Source organism: Erigeron canadensis, chromosome 5 (genome assembly GCF_010389155.1).
Source record: "Erigeron canadensis isolate Cc75 chromosome 5, C_canadensis_v1, whole genome shotgun sequence".
In the NCBI taxonomy this organism is placed as follows: domain Eukaryota; kingdom Viridiplantae; phylum Streptophyta; class Magnoliopsida; order Asterales; family Asteraceae; genus Erigeron; species Erigeron canadensis.
Window position 1 is genome coordinate 42,626,323 of NC_057765.1, and position 21,467 is coordinate 42,647,789.

The window sequence follows — 21,467 nt, forward strand, 5'->3', positions numbered from 1 at the left end:
CAAATAAATGTTGCCACATACTTTAAATAAAGGAAAAGAACAAATAATACCTATTCGAGATATTCAAGAAAGTGACATATTTGACAAATGTGTATGATGTTAAAAACCAATAGTGAACTGAGAAAAGGATATAGAACAATTTTATGAGCGAAGATATTTGAAAAAGATTAAGTCTAAATTTACGGTGGCTTCAAAGCTAGAGCCAAAATAATAATAATAATAATAATGTTCATGTAGATTTTTTCTAATTTTCTTTAATGGTTAAATATTATTCTTATTTTTTTTTCGACAATCATAAGTTTATGTCAAGTAGACTAATCTTACATTAATGTTAATCAATAGTCATAATAATGATAATACTTTTTTAACCTTGAAATTTTTATAGATAGATGATTTGAAATGATATGACATGTTTCTAAATCTTGTAAACTTTAAGTTAAATTTTCAAATTTTTACCTAGAAAAAATGTTTGAGACTTTGAGGTGGTCATATGCATCTAGTTTTCACTTATCAAATGAAATCAATACCCTTAATTCCAATTTTACTAAACATCCTTTTGAAAATATAGATACTCGAAGATGATTTACCTACGTTGACTATCACCTTTGTGGTATTTGAAGTCTGAATATTTTAACATATGATAGCTATCTCGCATATACCGTTATCATACTAATCTTAATGCAACGTACGTTTGTCCCGTTCAAAGATTGTTTTTAATAGATTACCAAATTAAGAAGTAGATCGAATACATGCGCGCGGTTGTCATTTTTGCTATTTGCTAATATTTAGGTGTTTTTTTTTTCTCCATAAGCCATCAATTACAGTGAGACTCGTTTTCATTATAATATAAGGTTAGATCAGTAGTAAATATTTTAACTTTTGTTTTTAGAGGTAATATTTTTATAGATAGATGATTTGAAATGATATGACATGTTTCTAAATCTTGTAAACTTTAAGGTAGGCACTGAAACAATACCTTGATTGGGTATTACGAGCATGGTACCCGCGCAATGCGGCGACGATGACATTAGTTGCGATGTGGTGATGTCGACGGATGGTGATGACGTCGGCGCTAAGTGGTGTAGGTACTTGATACAAAGATATTTTATTTTTATGGATAGTGAATATTTTTAAAAGACTATGGAATGATTGTATAAGTTAATTAATTAAGGGTATAATGTTAATTTGACATGTCCCAAAATTGTAAACTTTTCAACATAGGAACATAATTTTTATATAGTACTCCAGTATAGATGGGTAATGTATATTGATGTTACTAATCATGGACTAATCTTTTGTTTAAAATGGTCGGAGATTGTTTTCCTTGTAAAGATTATAACTTTTCCCAACACTTGAAAAAAAATAAAAATTCAATAATAGTATTTTTAAATCACATATTTCTGTATACCATCATTTGTTTAGTCACTAACAATATATGGTTGGCAATTCTGAGTCACATGCACACATGGAAAATAATTCGACTAGAAAGGTAAAAGTTTATAATATATGGTAATTTACATCAATCGTCTCTCTATTTTATCATTTTTCCACGAGCTACCACTTCAAGGAATAAGCTGAAAGACAAACCGTAAAGGTGTTTTTGAGAAAAAGGATGAATAAAAGACATAAATATCTTTCATGTGGCATCTAACGAAATATGTTAATATAGTTGGCTTTCGAGATGTTTTTAAGGAAAAAAAGACTATCATGAGGTCGTTTAATGTAATAAAAATTTCATATGATGGCTCGTAAAAAATGATAAACTAAAGGGTCAGTTGATAGAATTTACTTTTGATGAGTGAAAATGATTGAGTAGACCAATGAATCATCAATAATTTCAACTTATTGTAAATAATTTCAATTTATTGTAAATGGTAAGCATGTTTATCATAGATGAGTATTGATGCAATTGTAATTTGTTTGTCGTATTAATAAAACGAACAAGATATCGGCTACTTTTTAAGAAAAATAAAAATAAAAAGGGGAGTGATTAATCTTCCTAATTCGTTAGGCTAAAAATTCTCTTAACTAATTGGATGGTGACATGTGAAAATTCAAGAGAGAGATTAGGAAAGAGATTAAGGGGGTGTTTGGTTCAAACAGAGGAAATAGTAAGAATAAGAGAAATGTAATGAGTAAGGAATGCTATTATTATAAAAAGTTATTATATAATAATTAATAATAATAATAATAATGAGATGTGAGAAAAGAAGTGAGGTATTTTAGGAAGATCCATCATTTTTCAAATAAAAATCATGCATCGTTATAAGTATTAGTTTAAAAAGTTATACTCGTATTGATTAATAGAAAAAACCGAAAAGTTTGAATAGAGGAGGGGTGAAGGAGTATAAAATGAAGAGAGATTCAAGGACCAAAGCAGTGGACATGTGTGCAGAAATCCAGGCATGAAAAGATCAATTTTGCATTAACTTCAAACATTTAATGCATTCAACTACACTCTCTCTTTCTTTCCTTCCTTTGAAACTATTATCACCTCCTCCAATTACACACATTCATTCAATTCCGTTTCTACCACCACCACCCCACCCCCATTTGGTGTTTCCTTTTTCCAGTAAGTTGTTCACCACTCTCTCTCTTTCTCACTCTATATTTCTTGATATAAAAAATATATATATATATATACACACACAAACACGATACTTTACTAAAAAAGTTTTATTAAAGATTTGATCTTTTTCTTGTTGTAATGATATATTCCTAGCTGGTTTTGTATGATTCCATCTGGGTAATGGTTTTCTTGGAGAGTTTTTGAGATTTTAAAGAGTTATTTTGAGAATGTTTGAATGGGCTTGTTTGACTGTTTTCAGTCAACTGATGTTGGGTTTTTTTTATTTAATGGATGTTTGTGAAGTAAGATCTGATGAATGTGTTTTGGGGGAATTCTGATTAGCATTAGTGTTTTAGTATGTGGATTTGGAGGTGTTTTTGGTGGGAATTGATTATAGTTTTTATTTGACCTTAGTTAGTCAACTTTTGATAATGGGGATTTTAAGGTGTTTTGTTGAGGATTTGACACTACAAACTTTATTGTTTATAATTGTTGCATCTGATTTAAATGGTTTAGTGATTGGTCTTGGCTCAATGTCTTCCATTGCTATATCTTATGGTGAATATGGTACTGCATTTTGTGGTCTAAGATCAGATGGGTCTCACTTTGTGTCGTGTTATGGTTCGAATTCGGCTGTTACTAGCTCAACACCTTCACTTGTACAGTTTTCCGGGTTAACTGCTGGCAATGGGTTTGTTTGTGGGCTTTTGATGACTAACAGTCAGCCTTTCTGTTGGGGGAACAGTAGTTTTATAGCCATGGGTTTTCCTAGGCCCATGGCTATATCTGCTGAGTTCATAGAACTCAGCGCCGGAGACCACCATTTATGTGGTCTCCGGAAACCCCTGATGGGCATTCAAAGAAATATTTCGCTTGTTGATTGTTGGGGTTATAACATGACTAGAAGTCATGTTTTTGAAGGTCAGATCCAGTCTGTTTCTGCTGGCTCTGAATTCAACTGTGGACTGTTTTCACAAAACCGTAGTGCATTTTGTTGGGGTGATGAGACGAGCAGTGGCGTGATTAGCAGTGTGCCAAAGAATGCTAAGTTTCGGAAGATATCAGCTGGTGGTTATCATGTTTGTGGGATAATAGAAGGTATCGAGTCGAATGTTTTATGTTGGGGAACGAGCTGGGAGTCTCAAGAGGAAATTGCAATGGCATTGGCACGTCAGGGCCAAGTCAATGTTGACTTGGCCCCACTTGACCCGATGCTTTCTGTAGTTGGAGGAAGGTTTCATGCTTGTGGTATCATAAGCTATAGCCATGAGGTGGTTTGTTGGGGTTTTCGGGTTGATATGAGCACCCAACCTCCAAAAGGAGTTCGCCTTTATGAAATTGCTGCGGGGGACTACTTTTCTTGTGGCGTTGTGGCTGATAAATCGCTTTCTCCTGTTTGTTGGGGTGCTGGTTTTCCGACATCATTGCCGTTGGCTGTTTCTCCTGGAGTCTGCCGGTCAAATAGTTGTGAAGATGGTTTTTATGAGTATAATAACAGCAGCTCACCTTGTAAGTCACCTGGATCACGAATTTGTTTACCTTGTAGCCATGAATGCCCGTCTGAAATGTATCAAAAAACTGAATGCACAAAAGATGCTGACCGAGTTTGTGAGTATAACTGCTCAAATTGTACCTCAATCGAGTGTTCTTCACACTGTTCATATACCGACAAGAAAGCAGAAAGATTTTGGTCAATGCAGTTACCGGTAATCATTGGGGAAATTGTATTTGGGGTGTTATTAGTGATTGTGGTATCGTTGACTGCTGTTTTTTATGTACGTTACAAGTTAAGGAACTGTAAATGCTCTCCGAAAGGCATTAAATTCTTGAAAAGCAACGGGTTTCAGAAAGACGGTGGAAAGATTCAGCCCGATTTGGACGAGTTAAAGATCAGAAGAGCTCGAGTTTTTAGCTATGATGAACTTGACCGTGCTACTGGTGGTTTTACAGAAGAAGCGCAAGTCGGAAAAGGTAGTTTTTCATGCGTTTTTAAGGGTATTTTGAAAGATGGTGTTGTTGTTGCTGTTAAAAGAGCAATCCTTTCACCTGATATGAAGAAGAATTCAATGGAGTTTCATAATGAACTCGATTTGCTATCTAGATTGAATCATGCACATTTACTTAATTTGCTCGGATACTGTGAAGAAGGTGAACAACGGTTGTTGGTTTACGAGTTCATGGCTAATGGGTCATTGCATCAGCATCTTCATGGCAACCCAAAGGCATTGCGGGCACAGTTGGATTGGGTGAAACGGGTAACAATAGCTGTGCAAGCAGCTCGAGGAATCGAGTATTTACATGGTTACGCCTGCCCGCCAGTGATCCACCGCGACATAAAGTCATCAAATATTCTAATCGATGAAGAACACAATGCACGTGTGGCTGATTTTGGGCTTTCGTTGTTGGGACCAGCAAACAGCAGCTCGCCTTTAGCTGAGCTGCCAGCAGGAACTCTAGGGTATCTAGATCCGGAATACTACAGACTTCACTACCTCACAACGAAATCTGACGTGTACAGCTTTGGTGTGTTGCTTCTTGAGATCCTCAGTGGACGGAAAGCCATAGATATGCAATTTGAAGAAGGCAATATTGTTGAATGGGCGGTACCATTGATCAAAGCTGGTGAGATTCACGCAATTCTTGATACTGCCTTAGCACCACCATCAGATCTAGAGGCATTGAAAAGGATAGCGAATGTAGCATGTAAATGTGTGAGAATGAGAGGTAAAGAACGACCGTCTATGGATAAAGTGACCACAGCGCTAGAACGAGCATTAGCAATGTTAATGGGAAGTCCAAGCAATGATCAGCCAATCTTACCGACCGAAGTTGTTTTAGGTAGTAGTCGAATGCACAAAAAATCATCACAACGGTCATCAAACCGATCAGAACTTGAAGGTGATGAGACAGAGGATCAAAGGATCGAGTTCAGAGCTCCATCGTGGATCACATTTCCAAGTGTGGCGTCGTCTCAGAGGAGAAAGTCATCTGTTTCAGAGGTGGATGTGGTCGATCCAAAGATACCAGAAAACAAGAACATGGGTGATGGATTGAGGAGCTTGGAAGAAGAGATTGGACCAGCTTCACCACAAGAACACATGTTCTTGCAGCATAACTTTTGAGTCATTGTTGATGATGTATGTTGGAGGAAGGGATATATGAATTTGTGAAGTAATCATTTATTGAAACTTGTTTGTGAAATCTAAGATTTTGGTTCAATTTTATTGCGTTTAATCCGAATCCAGTGGTTTAACCATCAAATATGAGCTGACAACATGACAAACATTTCCAGATGTTAGTCCTATCTTTAGAGAATATGATTTTGGACATATTTTTCTGAAAATTTATTTAATATTACATGCATATTACAAGTGTATTTTATCAATTATTTTTCTCTTCTTTTTTTAATTTCTCCCAATATCATCTTATTTTTCTTTTACAAAAATATATTTATTATTGTTATCGTTACTTAAAAGAACAAATTATAATTTGCTAGTTAGAGCATAAATTATTTTAAGTACAAAAAGGGAGCATAAATTCAAAAAGCAAAAAAGGGAAATATCTATTTCAGTTTTTTGGACAAAAAAAGAACTTGAACTTTTAAACTTAGTTGGAAAACAAACACTTAGCAATGTGGTGTCGAATTAATCAGTGAAATAAGTAGCCTTCCTATGAGCATGTATAACTTGTGTGCACTACACATATATATATCACAACCATTCAAATCAAAATCTACTAAAACATAAATACCATCAAAACGAGAAGGCACACCATCACTACTAGTTCCTATTTAAACTTTGTCTACAACTTGCATCCTTCCGTAAGTTGCCATGAGATAAATACTTGTAACTAATACTTCTTTTGATCTAAACCTTGTATCTCCATATACTTGCATCACTCATCAAGAGCCACAATACTATTTGGAGGTAAGCCTTACCACCAATATTCCAATAACTAATTTTTAAGAACATAAAGAGCACATAATATAAACAAGAAATGGAAAACTTAAGGAATCATGATATCTTCATGATAATCAAGATCGGATCTCCTCACAATATGCCGATAACTAATTTTCCTCATATAATAACAATAATCCTTAATTTGTTATTTTTATCGTAAACTGAAGTGGGTGAAACAAAAACAAAAGAATCGATTCTATTGTTGATACCCATCTTAACCTTCCACTTGAAGTCTTGAACAAATACCTATCATGCTCATCATTATTATTATTACATGGAATTTGGATACATACAGATTTCACTCTTCTAAACTTGCTCATTGACTCCAACCAGCCCTAACATCTAACTGAATCTTTAACGGAACAAAACCCGCAAGTGGTGTCGACTTGATGGACGAGCACATAGAATCTTTTGGAAACGACTTGGCAAACACATAACCTTTTCATATCCATTACTTTGGTGAAGATTTCCAAAACTAGAAACAACTTATTGGTGAAAAACCAACATTACCAATTAAGTGTTTTCTTTTGATGAGATTTTTCCGTCATATTTGAATAATGTGATTTCGAAACCTTAAATTCGTAGCTCATCTGTTTTGTGCTCCTGCCTTTCAAAAGAAAAAAAAAAAACAGGTTCTCGGTGAAAATTTCACCGAGTAAAACCCTTTTCCAAACCTACTTCTTTTTGATATATTTAGGCCCACTATTTCACTCTCATATCAAAGCCCAAGTTTTTTAGGAAAAAACAAACACGTATATATGAAATCGAATAGACGAATATATATTTTTAATGCTCAGCATGATTGGCTCAGTTATAAACGTCTTGGGAGACAGAGGTCTGGGTTCGATTCTCATCTCATGTAAAGGTTGGAGGACCATTTTTATCATTTAGGTAGAGTATGGAAGCGGATTCTCTACTTAGTTAGAGATAAAGTCTGTCTACATCTTGACCTCCCCATACACCGTCGAGGTATTGAGACTCAAAACCTGTAGAAGCTGGCATTGAGCGGTTTCTTACTTTATTTATATTTTTAATGCTTTGAATCTACAATTAATAAACCTTTTGATAACACAATCTTTTATTAATCTACCATAATCATGCATTTGTTACTTTCTACCGTTTGTAATAGAAGTTATACAAAATATCTATATCACTTTCATAAAATAAAATTGATTGAGTGAGGCTATGCACACATCCACTACATTCCGGTAGCAGATACCCTTATACGCCATGCCCCAGATGTCATAGATCCCTCGAGAAGGAGAATCGTAGTTCAGTTCGATCAATTAAAACCTTCGATACACATCTCACGTTTGGTTATATGTAAGATCACCATTGCAATGTCTCATAGTGTAATAAGGGTTAATGCGAATGATAATTAATCTATAACACCTGTTTTGTAGGGCTAGAATTGAAGGGTGTTATTTTGATATATATTTTCAATCTGCACCACACATTTTCAGATGCGGACCTTCGGAATTGAACCTTTTAACGTTTGTGTTTAATTGTGTTTGATCATTAACAATGCAATACTCTTATGTTAAAAAAAAAACTCTGTTAAAACACGATTTACAAAAAAGGGTTACTTGAATACTTAATCTAAATCAACATGAACTCCTTTCAGTATTCATAATATCTCTCAATAAAAAAAGGGATAATTTACTCCTTTTTTGTATATTAATTTTGCGTATTAATGTTTAAAGTTACAGTTGTCACTCAAATCAAGAGTCCTAATTGTTATCAAAGAATATAAAAACAATCCTAATTGTTATCTAATTATCATAGGACAGATGATTGAAAATAAACTTATGCGTGTTATGGACCTGCATCATGATCAAATACATATACTTGAATGTCAAGTACAGGATCGCAAGTATTTTTATATTTTAATTCTTAATTATCTTTCATAATAATATCACATTATGAGTACAAGTGTACAACTGGTTTCAAAATATTCTATAATATTATAACATGTGCAATGTGAAATGACTACGATAAACAATTTCATCAATATGTCTCAGATAATAATGACAGTGACGAACCTATGATTATTGTACTACAACTTGCAAAATATGACACTTAGAACCGTATATCTTCAAAATTATAAAATTTTATGACCTAAATGTATGAAGATCTAATATTGATAATATCGTAAACCTCGTGTCCAGTGTTGGACACAGGTCTAAAATCTAGTAATTAATCTATAACACCTGTTTTGTAGGGCTAGAATTGAAGGGTGTTATTTTGATATATATTTTCAATCTGCACCACACATTTTCAGATGCGGACCTTCGGAATTGAACCTTTTAACGTTTGTGTTTAATTGTGTTTGATCATTAACAATGCAATACTCTTATGTTAAAAAAAAAAACTCTGTTAGTTAATATCAACATTTCCAGATCTAATATATCAACACAGAGCTAGTACATATGATGTTATACATATTTTTTGGTTTGCAAAATTTTAATTAAAATAGCTCGGGTTGATTAACTTGTATATATCTACCCATATATGAAAACATGATTCAAGAGGTTATTGAATGACATGTAGCACTTGGAGAGTTCTGAAGGAAGTAGTTTTTTATCTGAACGGGTAATGTTGCGATACGCTTATTTTGCTCCAACGACTTTGCAATGATCTTCAAAGACTTCAAGTTATTGAAGGGACATGGTTCACACGAAAGTCGGTCCAGGCATGAGTTTGAGAAATTCTGTACAAATTAAAGGATGCAAACAAATTACATAAGTAAGAGTTTATAAATTTGGATACATATATATGCACAAAGAATAAGATATGATAGAATCACTATATGATTAAAATCTCTAAGTATACTGAAAACAGAAAGGATTTTGGGTAGGAGGTACCCTGTGGGCAAAAGAAATAAATTGAAGCAAACACTTGTGTAGTTATGCATGTATAGCTTAATTAAGTTAATTGTTGGACAATCAAGTGAACTAAATTTGCACTAGCTTGCATTCTTCAATTGTTGAAGAATTTTAACTTTAAATTGCAAGTTGAGCCCATCTTAATCACCAAGACGCTGAAAATATATTTAAAGTAGCCATATATATAGCTCAATAAATCACGATGACAAAAATATTAACATAGTTGTACGTACCTCAATAATGTCCCCATCAAGATTCAGAAATTGGGCCTTGCAAATTATCCGGAACAGATTGAGTAGTTGGGAACCATGCCTCTGCTCTTTTTTACCGCCTCCAAAAGAGAGGTTCACTTTCTCCAGAGAATTGAAGCCGCATCTGTGGAGAGCGGCAGAAGGAGAGGTCCACCGTTCTTTAATTTATAAGGATATGCGGTGATTGATGCTGTCAGACTCTTTAGCCGAGGAGCAACTACATTGAAAACCTTCGGAAAGGCGACCGAATTTGTAATTGTGAGATTCAGGAGTTGCGGTGCACAAACGTTGAATATCCTCCTTCCATGCATATGAACCCGATCTAAAGTGAGATCCTTTAAGTTGACACACTTGGAGAGAAGATTGAAACTCTTGTTTCGGGATCATCTAACCTTGTTTTGCGTAATCTCAGAGTTTCTAAAGCCGGAAAATCCCATGCTAATTCTCGTAAATAATCCATGTGATACCTGGAATAGCGAGGGTCTTCCTCAAGTATGAAATTTTTAAGAGTGCCTGAACTAATAAAAAGATATGGGAACTCTCTTCTGCTTACGCATCTCATTGTCAATTTCCTAGCATTATGCAAGTTTGCATAGTTCATTATCTTTTCAACACACTCGTGATCGGTTTGCCTATCGAATCTGAGCTCAACCTCAGAAACTTCCATATAATCATTGCGGTGAGTTAGCATATGCTCCACAAACTCACGCTTAGGTTTAAACTTACGACAATCTAATTTGATATTCGACATTGAAGTCCAAGTATCCTTCCATCTACGAGACAATATACAAGTCCGGACAGCATATGTCATGTCAAGGAAGGACAGAATATGATGAATGATGTCGTCTGGCAAGTCGCTTATTCTATCTTGTTCCATACTTGCTCCATTATCCATCTTTTTTTTTTTTTCTTTTTTTTATATGCACGCGGCTTTTCGATCGATCTTGTTCAGAATTCCAAGTCCTGAATATTAAAACTAAGAATATATTTAATCTCATAAGAGTGAAACTACAAACTAACTCAACATATGCAGTTTACGTACTAAACAGCTCAAATATTCAAGTTGTCATTGTTTTGTTAGTACTATTAATTTTTAACATTATTTACACACACATATATAGATAACAACCAAATAACTCGAAAACAACTTTACCAATTACCTCAATTTGGATTAATATTGGTGCAATTGAACGACAGGCTGTTTAATTTGTTGATTCGATTCGAAATCTTCTTAAGGGCCAGGGGTTCTTAATTACGTAGTCTATATAAAACCGATTTTACGTTTATATATATGATGATGAAATAATTAGTATTGTTCGAGTATTATTTTGATATTGTTTCCTTATTCAACTATATTGGCATTGTTTCCTTATTTTAACTATTTGTCTATATCACCAATATATATCATAACCATAAATAAATACTTTTAATCATATAAAAATACTTTACATATAGGGAATAAAGAAAGATAAATATAACAATGGTACTTTGGAAAATTTTTACTTGCACTTTTTAAACATATCTTCCAAGGTTTAGGTAGTCGCTAATGCGCGGAATGGATGTTTGGAAAATATAAACGGGAGGTGGTGGTAAAGATCGAGGAGGGAGGCGGTGAAGAAAGAAGGCGGCGGTGGTGGGTGATAGAAGGTCGATGAAAGCGTGTAATGATTAGAGAGAATAGAGGAAAGGAGGGTATATAAAGGTTTATGTTTAAGTAGGTATATTTTAGGAATACTGAAAAATTGCTTAATTTCTAAAAATAAAAAAGCTAATATGCTTTATAGAGGAGTATAGAAGTATAAGAAATAAACATATACGAGTATTTGTTTTTTTAACCCGTGTAAGAGAGAAACTTATGACATTATCACTGTTTGCTCAATAATTAAATTGGGTTAGGCAAGCGCTTTAGACCTCCAAATTTAAAAGGCCTCAAATTTTAACCTAGATTTAGACACTTTTTTTTTTTTTTTTAACATAAGGTAGTAGTCACTAAGACACCACAAATATGTGTGTGTAGTGAATTAAGAAACAACTGCTCCAATCATAAGTCAATATATCTTTAATGAGATCATATTATTCTATCTTCTTATAACTGTATAATTTCTTGTAGACTATGAGTTAAAGACATTATCTTTTTATGTATTGGTTTTATTTTGATTAGTAATAATTTATCTCAACTCTCAAGCAAATTTCTTCATGTGTTTATACATCAACATTATTATTTTGGTTTGAATTTCAAACTTGCATCTTATGCCCGAATAGAAGAGGAGAATTTTGCTAGAGATTTTATAAAGAAGGCTCCAAAATCGATTTCGTTTAAGGACACAAAAAACCTTGAGCTGGCTCTGAACATTATATATGAAAATAAGATTAAGTGTTCAAATGTAAAAATATACTTAAATAATTGTGAGAAAGTCAAATGTAAATGTAAGCTAAAGTTCAAAAAATAAATATATCATATGTAGGTGTTCATCTTTTGCAATCCTTTGTTATTTTTATCGTAAACTGAAGTGGGTGAAACAAAAACAAAAGAATCGATTCTGTTGTTGATACCCATCCTAATCTTCCACTTGAACAAATAACTATCATGATCATCATCGTTATTATTACATGGAATCTTAATACATACAAATTTCACTCTTTTAAACTTGCTCATTGACTCCAACCAGCCCTCACATCTAACTGAATCTTTAACGGAACAAAACCCGCAGATGGTGTCGACTTGATGGACAAGCACGTAGAATCTTTTGAAAACGACTTGGTGTAGGGGATATGCAGTCAATAACGAACAAAACCGGATATTAAACAATCACTGAATGCGCGATACGCTTTCAGATTGAATCGATTTGGTGGTTTACCCCAAATTATTCAACCGGATACAATCAATGATCAAGAATTTTCTGTATGATTTGTGTTTGAGTACGTGTGTGAAAAACGAGAGAGAATTCTCAATGAATTCGTATGTCTATATCGAGAATGAGGGGCCATTAAGTAGGGGTGAGCAAAAATCGAACCGAGAATCCAAAAACAAAAAAAAACCGACAAAAACCGAACCAATCAAAAATCCAATGAATTCGGTTTTAGTTTTACAAAAACCGAACAAATCGGTTCGGTTTTCGGTTTTATATGAAAAACCGAACCAATCAAACCGAACCGAACCATAATTCTATATATCTCAATTAATCCTATATTATTTCTCTTTTAAATCTATGAATTATGCTTATTTGGCAATCATTAGTTTATTAATTTACTTTAGCATCCTAACTTTCTTCTCTTGGCTAGTGTATATATTTTGCTAGGTCTTACGAAATATATTTGTCCGTTTACTAATCTGGCCCATTTTTGTGTTTCTAAGTTACTATTCGTTATTTGATAACTTGTTTAATATAGCTGAACTTTATATTTAGTTTTTTTATTATAAGTTAAATGCTTAGAAGAAACTTAAAAAGAAAAAAAACAAAAAAAAAACACCGAAACCAAACCGAAAACCGACCCAAACCAAGCCAAAAACCGACAAACCGAACCATTGGTTTTGGATCGGTTTTTGGTTTCAAAAGATGAAACACCGAAACATTTGGTTTCGGTTTTAGGTAAAAACCGATCCAATCTCACCCCAACCATTAACTGCCTTTATGGCAGTTGAAATCGACTTTGCAAGATTGGCAAAATTAGTCCCTCAAGTTTTAAAAATTAATTTTTTGGGACGTTTTTGCCCAGCCAGAGGCTCTGCCCCTTGGACCCCGCTCCCGGGGGCGTTGCCCCCGGACCCCCATTTCTTAGAGGCTTGGCCCCTAAGATCATAAAAAATTAATATAAGCGTATACTCCGCACTATCATACTTATATGATGTCTTATTATGACTAAAATTACCAATTAACCCAATTACACTAAAATATCTAACACTTGCAAACGCATATTCATTTCCATTACTTTGTTGAAGATTTCCAAAACGAGTTCGTGTGATAAACAACTTATTGGTGAAAAACCTTTTCCAAAGCTACATCTTTTAGATATATATTTTGTAGGAAAAAACAAACACGTATAAAATTGAATATATATATTTTTAATGCTTTAAATTTACAAGTAAACCTTTTTTTACCACAATCTTTTATCTACATCTATATATCTACACTCCTTTTAAAAAAAAAAACAGAAAACTCTCCTACATGTTGAAAGTTATAGATGACGAAATTATACTTATACCCTGCTTATTCCTTACCCATTGAACACGCACAACCCACCACTTAAGAACGAAAACACACACAAAACACATCGTATTGTTTTAAATAAAAAAAGAACACAACACATAGTACTGTTGACGGTAACCACCATGACGTGGTGTCAATTGTATCCACCGCAATTGTATCCATCGCAACGTGGTGTTATAGTACTTTATTTTTGGAAGTGATGAAAAAATATGTAATATTTTCACTCAGCATCCCTTAAAATATTTTTACATACACTATCCTTTTAACATTATTGAAAAATTATATTATCAATTCTTTATCTTCTAAAATATTTTATTTTATTTTATTTTATTTTTTTTTGGGGGGGGGGGGACTGCATTCTATTCTACTACTAAATTACACGTATGCCTAGAAACCAAGATTCTTGAAAACCCCCCCAATTAGTCCATCCCCACAAATATAGAAAGTGAGACTCGAACCCAGGTGGATCCTCCCAGGGTCAAAGAGTGACCTTACTAATGGGCCACTAACCCCATTGGCCTTTTAAAATATTTTAGTTAACCCTTTACATCAATTATTTACACCACTCGACGCCTCATTTACTACCAACAGTCATCACCACAACCATTTCATCACGAGTAACATGCTTTCAACCATTTGCAATAAATGTTATACGAAGTATTCCATATAGTAAGAGTGACTGAGTGAGGCTATGCACACATCCACATTCTGGTAGCAAATACCCTTATACGCCATGCCCGTACGGGGATTATGCTAGAGGTGTTTATTTAGAAATGAAAAGTGTCCCTAGCAATAACCATTAACCAATAAATTAATAATAACTGGCTTTCTTCTAAACATTGTGCACATACATAGGTATGTATTCTCTAAATTAATAGTTAGTAGTAAACCGAATTTTCACTCTCATCATGAATCAATCACTTCGTTTGGAAAACTTAACAATCAATGACCAACATATTTGCACTCAGGATCAACGGCATTTTATTTTTGGAAAATACGCTATGCTCTTAAACTTAACACTCGTTTGGAAAACTTAACAATCAGTCATGATGGCGTATCCACCCTACGCTACGAAGGGCCTGCCAAACAAACGAGTGCTAACCCACAGCGCTACGAAAAAACCTGCGTGTGAAAGGCGCCCAGCTAGAAATAATACTCAAATAAAGAAGAGATTACCTAAATCTCTTCTTCCCTAGAATAAGGACGATCGGTTCCAACTAATTTAGGAAGTTAAATCTATTCCTAAAAACAGGGAAAACCTATCTACAAGGGAGTTTTTCCACCCTATGAACTCTCCGTCCTATATAAAGGAGACGGGACGAGATGAGAAAAACATATAACACTTCGGCTTTGATTGGCGTAAAGAGGCTTACACTCTACCTTCAGGGAATCGCTAATAATCAGAGCCACAAGCCTCCCCCATCCATCCCTAGCGCGATCCGCTGCACAAACATTGGCGCCATCCGTTGGACCCCGCATTTTGATCCTGCAAAAAAAAAAAACACCATATAAACCCGTTCTTTCTTGTACCGAATCAAGGCTAGGAAAATGGTTGACGTACCACCAGGTTTCGAATCACAAGTTCAGCGATCGACTGGAAACGAACCTGTTGGGAACACCCCACCCACTTCTGGCCCAGCAATTGCAACACCTGCTGGCGATAATTGACAAACAGGCTCCCTTGTTGAAGGCGGCGCAGAGCGCACTACCCAAACACCCGAAGGCCGCAGTAGATTTTCACAGGGATCCCCGACAAGAAACCCAATGCTGTTTGACCCTGATTATATCATCATAAATTACGGTCATATCCGACGAACTATTAGCCATCTTAGGAGAACTGGAGCATTGGGCAGCACCAGCAGGGTGCTAGATTTTGATGGCGAGACAGATGACAATTATGATGCAGAAACTCCACCAAGAGAACTTCGGAGATATTCCAGAAATTCAAGATCTCGAACCGAAGTCGGATACGACTTTGACCTAGGTAGCGGGGGCCTCTCACGCCAAGATTCTCGAAGTCACCCAGAAGGAGGAAGGCCCGAGGGCCCCGAACCCAGGGATTTGCCCCCAGAAGGGAGGATTCGAGACGACACCCGCACTAGGAGTACAGGACCTGAGGATGAACGTCCCGAAGTACCTAGGGGACAGCCCGTTCCAGATCGAAACTCGCAGTACACTACGGAAAATCCCGGAGATAACAACAATGGCCCATCACGAGGTGCACCTCAAAGTCATAACATCCCTTTGGGAGCAAACACAGGACCTTCGGGCCAAACCTACCAGGCACCTCCGGATTACACCTATCAGAGACCTCAGGGGCTAACCATCACAGGACCTTTGGATCAAACGTATAAAGGCTTATATAACCAAAGATACGTGGGGCAAGGTTATGGAAACACTAGCGGCCCACAGTATCATCCCCAGCCATATGGTAATCAGGCGGTGGGGCCCTTACATCAGTATTTTGCACCCCAATTTGCAACACAGACCTTCGGGTCGGCATCAATTCCAAGACCATATGGGCCCCAGAACTGGGGGCTACAACGTACCAAAATGCCCTAGAACTCAGCTTGGTTGGAGGGAGCGTCGAAAACTCACCCTTCGTCGCTTGGATACAAAGTTACCCCCTCCCAATAGACTTGAAATACCCTTCCTACCTTGGGACCTACAAAGGAAAAAGCGACCCGGATGATTTCCTGGAAACATTCGAGGGGGTGGCAGAGATGAAAGCATGGAACGTACCCATTGCGTGCCGAATGTTTAGGTACGCCCTCGAAGGGGATGCCAGAGAATGGTTAAAGAGCGTGACGAAAGGGTCAATTGTTAGCTTTGACGACCTCAAGGAAAAATTCAGAGCCCGATTCAGTCATCAGAAGAAACACAAGAAAATCCACGTGGCAGCCCACGGGATAAGACAAAGAGAGACAGAAAGCTGTAGGTCGTTCATCGACAGGTTTACCACGGAGACAGAGGATATTGTAGACCTCGCTGAGTCCCAAAGGATATCAGGACTAATTCACGGCCTTCGACACAAACCACTGGTAGAGTTCCTATATAGGGATCTTCCAAATACTTATGAGCAAGTCCAAAAAAGAACGCATGTATTCTTGGATGCGAGGGAAATAGCTTCTAAAGGGGACAATAGTCCCCCACATGACAAAGACGCTTCGGCAAAAAAGGGGAAATGGGGGAATGATAGAGAAAAACCTAAATATAGCCCGTACCAAAAGGAAGATAGGGGATTCCACAAGACTATTCTACCAGAACTGAATAAGACCCCAAAAGAAATCCTGCTCACCGAAAGCGTAGCAAAGAGTTTCTCCACACCACCCCGATTGAACCCAAGGAGCAGAAGAGACACTTCCAAATACTGTGAGTTCCACCAGGACTACGGTCACGATACTAACACCTGTTGTCAGCTAAAGAATGCCATAGAAGAAGCTATTAGTGAAGGAAAGCTGGCACACCTGGTTAAAAGTGTGAGGCACAAAACCCCAAAAAGGAGGATGAACAAGGAGAAAAGAAAAAAGGCCCAGAAAAAACTATCTATGCTATTTTGAAGAAAAAACCCGTGGAAGAGCGTCCGCTCCCAAAGATGTACCGGGGCGATGTAAGCAATATTTCATTTCCTTTGACATACAAGGTCTTCCGTGACCCACTGGTAATTACTGCCCTTTTGGAAATATCAAAAGTTAAGGAGATAATGGTAGACACAGGGAGTGAATGTAATGTGCTGTATGAAGAAGCGTTCTGGAAGTTACACCATGTGTCACGAATGAACCTCAAGAGGACAGACGCTTCGGTACAAGGGTATTCCGGAGAAACAGGTAACCCCATGGGAAAGCTATCAGTTAAGATGACTATTGGAGAGGGAAGGTGGAAGCGAACTGAGAAAATTAGTTTTCTGGTAGTCAATGGGACTTCCCCATTCCAGGCGATCCTAGGAAGACCTAGGATACAAAAGTTCGAAATGATCCCATCCGTTATCCACGGCATGATCAAGTACCAATCTGACAGAGGCATCGGAACCTTAGTAACAAAGAACAAAAAGCTATCTGAAGAAGGCCAGGATGGGCCACATTACCTGACATAGAGCGAAGGACCTTACCTAGGCCGCATGGATGGATACTAAACCACCTACCAAAGACAAGGCAATTTTAGTAAGGGAAAATCTTTTTAATCATTATCTTTTATTTTGAAAAGCCTAGAGGGTATGGTATGTAACCTCAAATGTGTTATTAAATAAAGGCTTATGTTCCTTTTATTTGTGTATCTCTCCTCGTATTTAAATAGAAGTGCATAGATTTGTGCATAAATTTAAAAACATACAAGGATAAAGAGATACGACATTAATTCATATACGATGAAAAAATGGGGACGCCCATAAATGCATAAAAAATCTCCGGGGAAATTTGCAAACGTCCGCCACAACGGACGTTGACATGTAAAGCATGCTAAGACGGTTCTCAAACCGCACGTAGCATAAAGTACCTTGCTACGCATAGGTGGTTCCCAAACCATTTATAGCAATATATAATTTGCTTACCGATAAAAAAGGGTTTTGGTTCTTAGACCATGTAAAAATAAAAATGGTTCCCAAACCATATAAGAAAATTTTTCTTTCATGAAAAATTATATAAAAGCAAATGGCTCTCAAACCATACAAAAATGGTATGTCACACCACACAGCGGTTCGCAGACAGTACAACGCAAACACAATCTGCTGCAAACAATTACGCAAAAAACTGTAGACATCAGTCATAACCACCCTGCGTTATATTCACAAATGCAGCACTATAGGAGCTGCACAAAATATCCATAAACACAGCCTTATAAGACTGTAGAAAGATGATAATTGTTTCAAATCCACAGGCACCATAGTTAAAAATGAAATTGTCTGAGTTGGCACATACGCCAAATACTAAGGCACGCAGGCCTGATCACTGGGGTCCTTCATTGTCTTCCGGTTGAATCACATCAGGGACGATCTTAAGCAAGTCTTCAACAGCAGCATGAGGGTCAGCAACAACCTTCTCCAAGAATGGAAAAACAGATTCCTTCCACTTGTGATCAGCTACCTCCAGCTCATGAGAGGCATTGGGGACGAAATCACCCCTGCAGGTCAGGTCACACTTTCCCTCGGCCGAGAACTCCTCCAACACAGTGGACCTCTCATCAGCCCTCTCAGCAGAGGTCAAATCACCCAAAAGCTGCCCAACCTCATCACTATAAAGCAAGGACTTGCTCACATATGGGATCACCGCGGTCACTACCCTTGCTCTGTCAACCTTCAGCAAATCAACCTGATTACGCAGCAAACTGTTATTTTCCTTTTCTTGATCGATTTCTTTTTGGAGTTTGGCCAAAGATTCTTCATGGACAACGGCATCTGCCTTCAACATGTTCAGTTGCTGTTTCAAAAAAGTGAGAAAGTTAGATGTATATAATGTAAGCTAATATTAAAAAAATATATATATCATACATCGGTGTTCATCTTTTGCAATACTTTTTTATATACAATGTTTGTTGTTTTGTTTTTGACTTATCATCTTTGTTGCACATCAACACCTTGAAACCTGATAGTGTACCATCCCGGTCATCAAATTCGTACATGGCTTGGTCAGCACTACACCTAATGGTATTCCGAAGATGGGTTAGCAGCCTCCAGACGAAGCCTGTCGATCCCTCTCCAGACGAAGCTGTCGAACCCTCTCCCGACTAAATACTTCAGCACTCAGCATGGGCTACCACTTTGACAAGATGACGCAAGGCAAAGCCAATCACCGCATAGGAAGTACGTGTTCAACGGGCTCTAGACCGTACCGATCATTCGCGGGAAAACAAGTACTCAAATCATGTCTCCAAGCCCTCTAGGTCACCGGTACTATCCCGGCGAAAATGATTGACACGAGCCACTTCCAGGTCGATCTTATGTTGTTTTCTATCATCACATCCCCCATAAACTAAAGGCTATGATATTAGTACCAAAGATTTTTATTCATCTACCACATCCATGCATTATTAATCTGTACAATGTGTTGTAATGCTAGTACAGTGTGATAGAATAATAAAAAAACTATGATACTAATATCATTTCTCATAAATTAACCAGTTGCATCACCCCGCAGCCAAGGGCTACATCCTTTTTCTAAAAATGACTCTCAATCCGGCATTGTTGAATCTCACCTGCTCTACACACTTACACAAAGTGATTTCCTCTCTAAGTTTCTGATTGCATAAATTGAAAACAAAACACTACGCTTACAAAAGTCAATAAAATAGAATGCATGACTCATGACTTACTCTAATTAACTAGCTACCCATGACTCCATGCTCCTATAAACTAGGACAACCCATAAAACATTAAGACTAGGTAAACTACTAAAAAAACATGAACTTGAGCTTTAAATACCAACGTGAAGAAGAAACATGATGCTATTAGGCTAAAAGGAGTGGGGCTAGTTGGAGAGGGGGGATAAAAGCCATGTGGCGCCATGTAAGCAAGAGAGTTTTGGTGGGAAAAGGGGGGAGTAAGGCAAGTTTGATATTGGGGGGAGTTGTGACACTTGTCACATTCCAAGTGAAAAGAAAAGAAAAAAAATAAATAAAAAAGTTGAAAACTATCCGTTGGGAGGAGGATGGCACGGAAAAAAACACAAAAGTCAAAGGGAAAGTGGGCGATGAAAATAATTCGCCAAAAGGGGGGAGGGCGCAATCGGATGAGGGGGGTGGTGTTCCAAGCAAGTTTTTGGGCGAAATGTAAGGAGATCCGCCCCACTCCGTATAGCCTTATTATCTAAATTTCGTATAGACGGGGGGTTTAGGACTAATTATTACTATTAAAACAAAATGTTTTTTTGGTCTCTGTGTTTTGAACCCCCGTCCACTTTATAAGTATGGAATTAAGTGACTAAGCCACAGAGTAAATTAATATCTCAGGACTTTGTTAATGCCTAAGAACTATCAATTCCATAGCTTCGATAGATTGCATACCTCATTGAAATCCATACTGAATGGATTGTATAATAAATATACCTCTTTGAAGTAATGAAGACACTCAAGAAGGGAGAAGACCCCAATCTTTAACTAGATTAATACCCGGTCGGTGACCGGATTACCAAGTTAACTATATATATATATATATATATATATATAGAGAGAGAGAGAGAGAGAGAGACGATTTGATATATATCAATGTTTTCAATAGTGGACCTTACCCAAATTCCACTTGAAACCCACCCAGGAAAAATGGGTTAGGGTTATAAAATCTTGACTCGATAATCTGTCAACTTAGTTTTTTTGGGTAGGGGTAGAATTCGGTGTCAGTGTCGGGTTGACCTCTTGGGTTAATAGGTCAACCCGTCAACCCAAAAATATTTTAAATTTATATAAATATTTTAAATAAGTCGACCCACTAACTCATTTGATCTGACAGCCTACAACCCATTTTGTTGGAAATTAATATGCCAACCCACCAACCATATGACCTGAAATCAACTCATCAAACCATTTAACCATCAACCTAATTTTTTTTTTGATTGGTGGTTCGGTTTGAGATGGCAGGTTTTGGTTTAGATTTTCAAGCCGATTTTGCT

General features: G+C 36.7%; 2 protein-coding genes across 2 annotated transcripts; one reads left to right on the forward strand and one right to left on the reverse strand.

The window, feature by feature from the left end:
• The first annotated feature begins 2,711 nt into the window (after positions 1–2,711).
• Positions 2,712–5,809, forward strand: LOC122602121 (serine/threonine-protein kinase-like protein ACR4). The gene has a single exon (XM_043774848.1). The coding sequence runs from the start codon at positions 3,001–3,003 to the stop codon at positions 5,689–5,691; it is 2,691 nt and encodes an 896-aa protein (XP_043630783.1). The 5' UTR covers positions 2,712–3,000; the 3' UTR covers positions 5,692–5,809.
• A 4,192-nt stretch (positions 5,810–10,001) lies between these two features.
• LOC122601861 (F-box/LRR-repeat protein At5g02910-like) lies at positions 10,002–10,559 on the reverse strand. The gene has a single exon (XM_043774595.1). The coding sequence runs from the start codon at positions 10,557–10,559 to the stop codon at positions 10,002–10,004; it is 558 nt and encodes a 185-aa protein (XP_043630530.1).
• Positions 10,560–21,467: the final 10,908 nt, after the last annotated feature.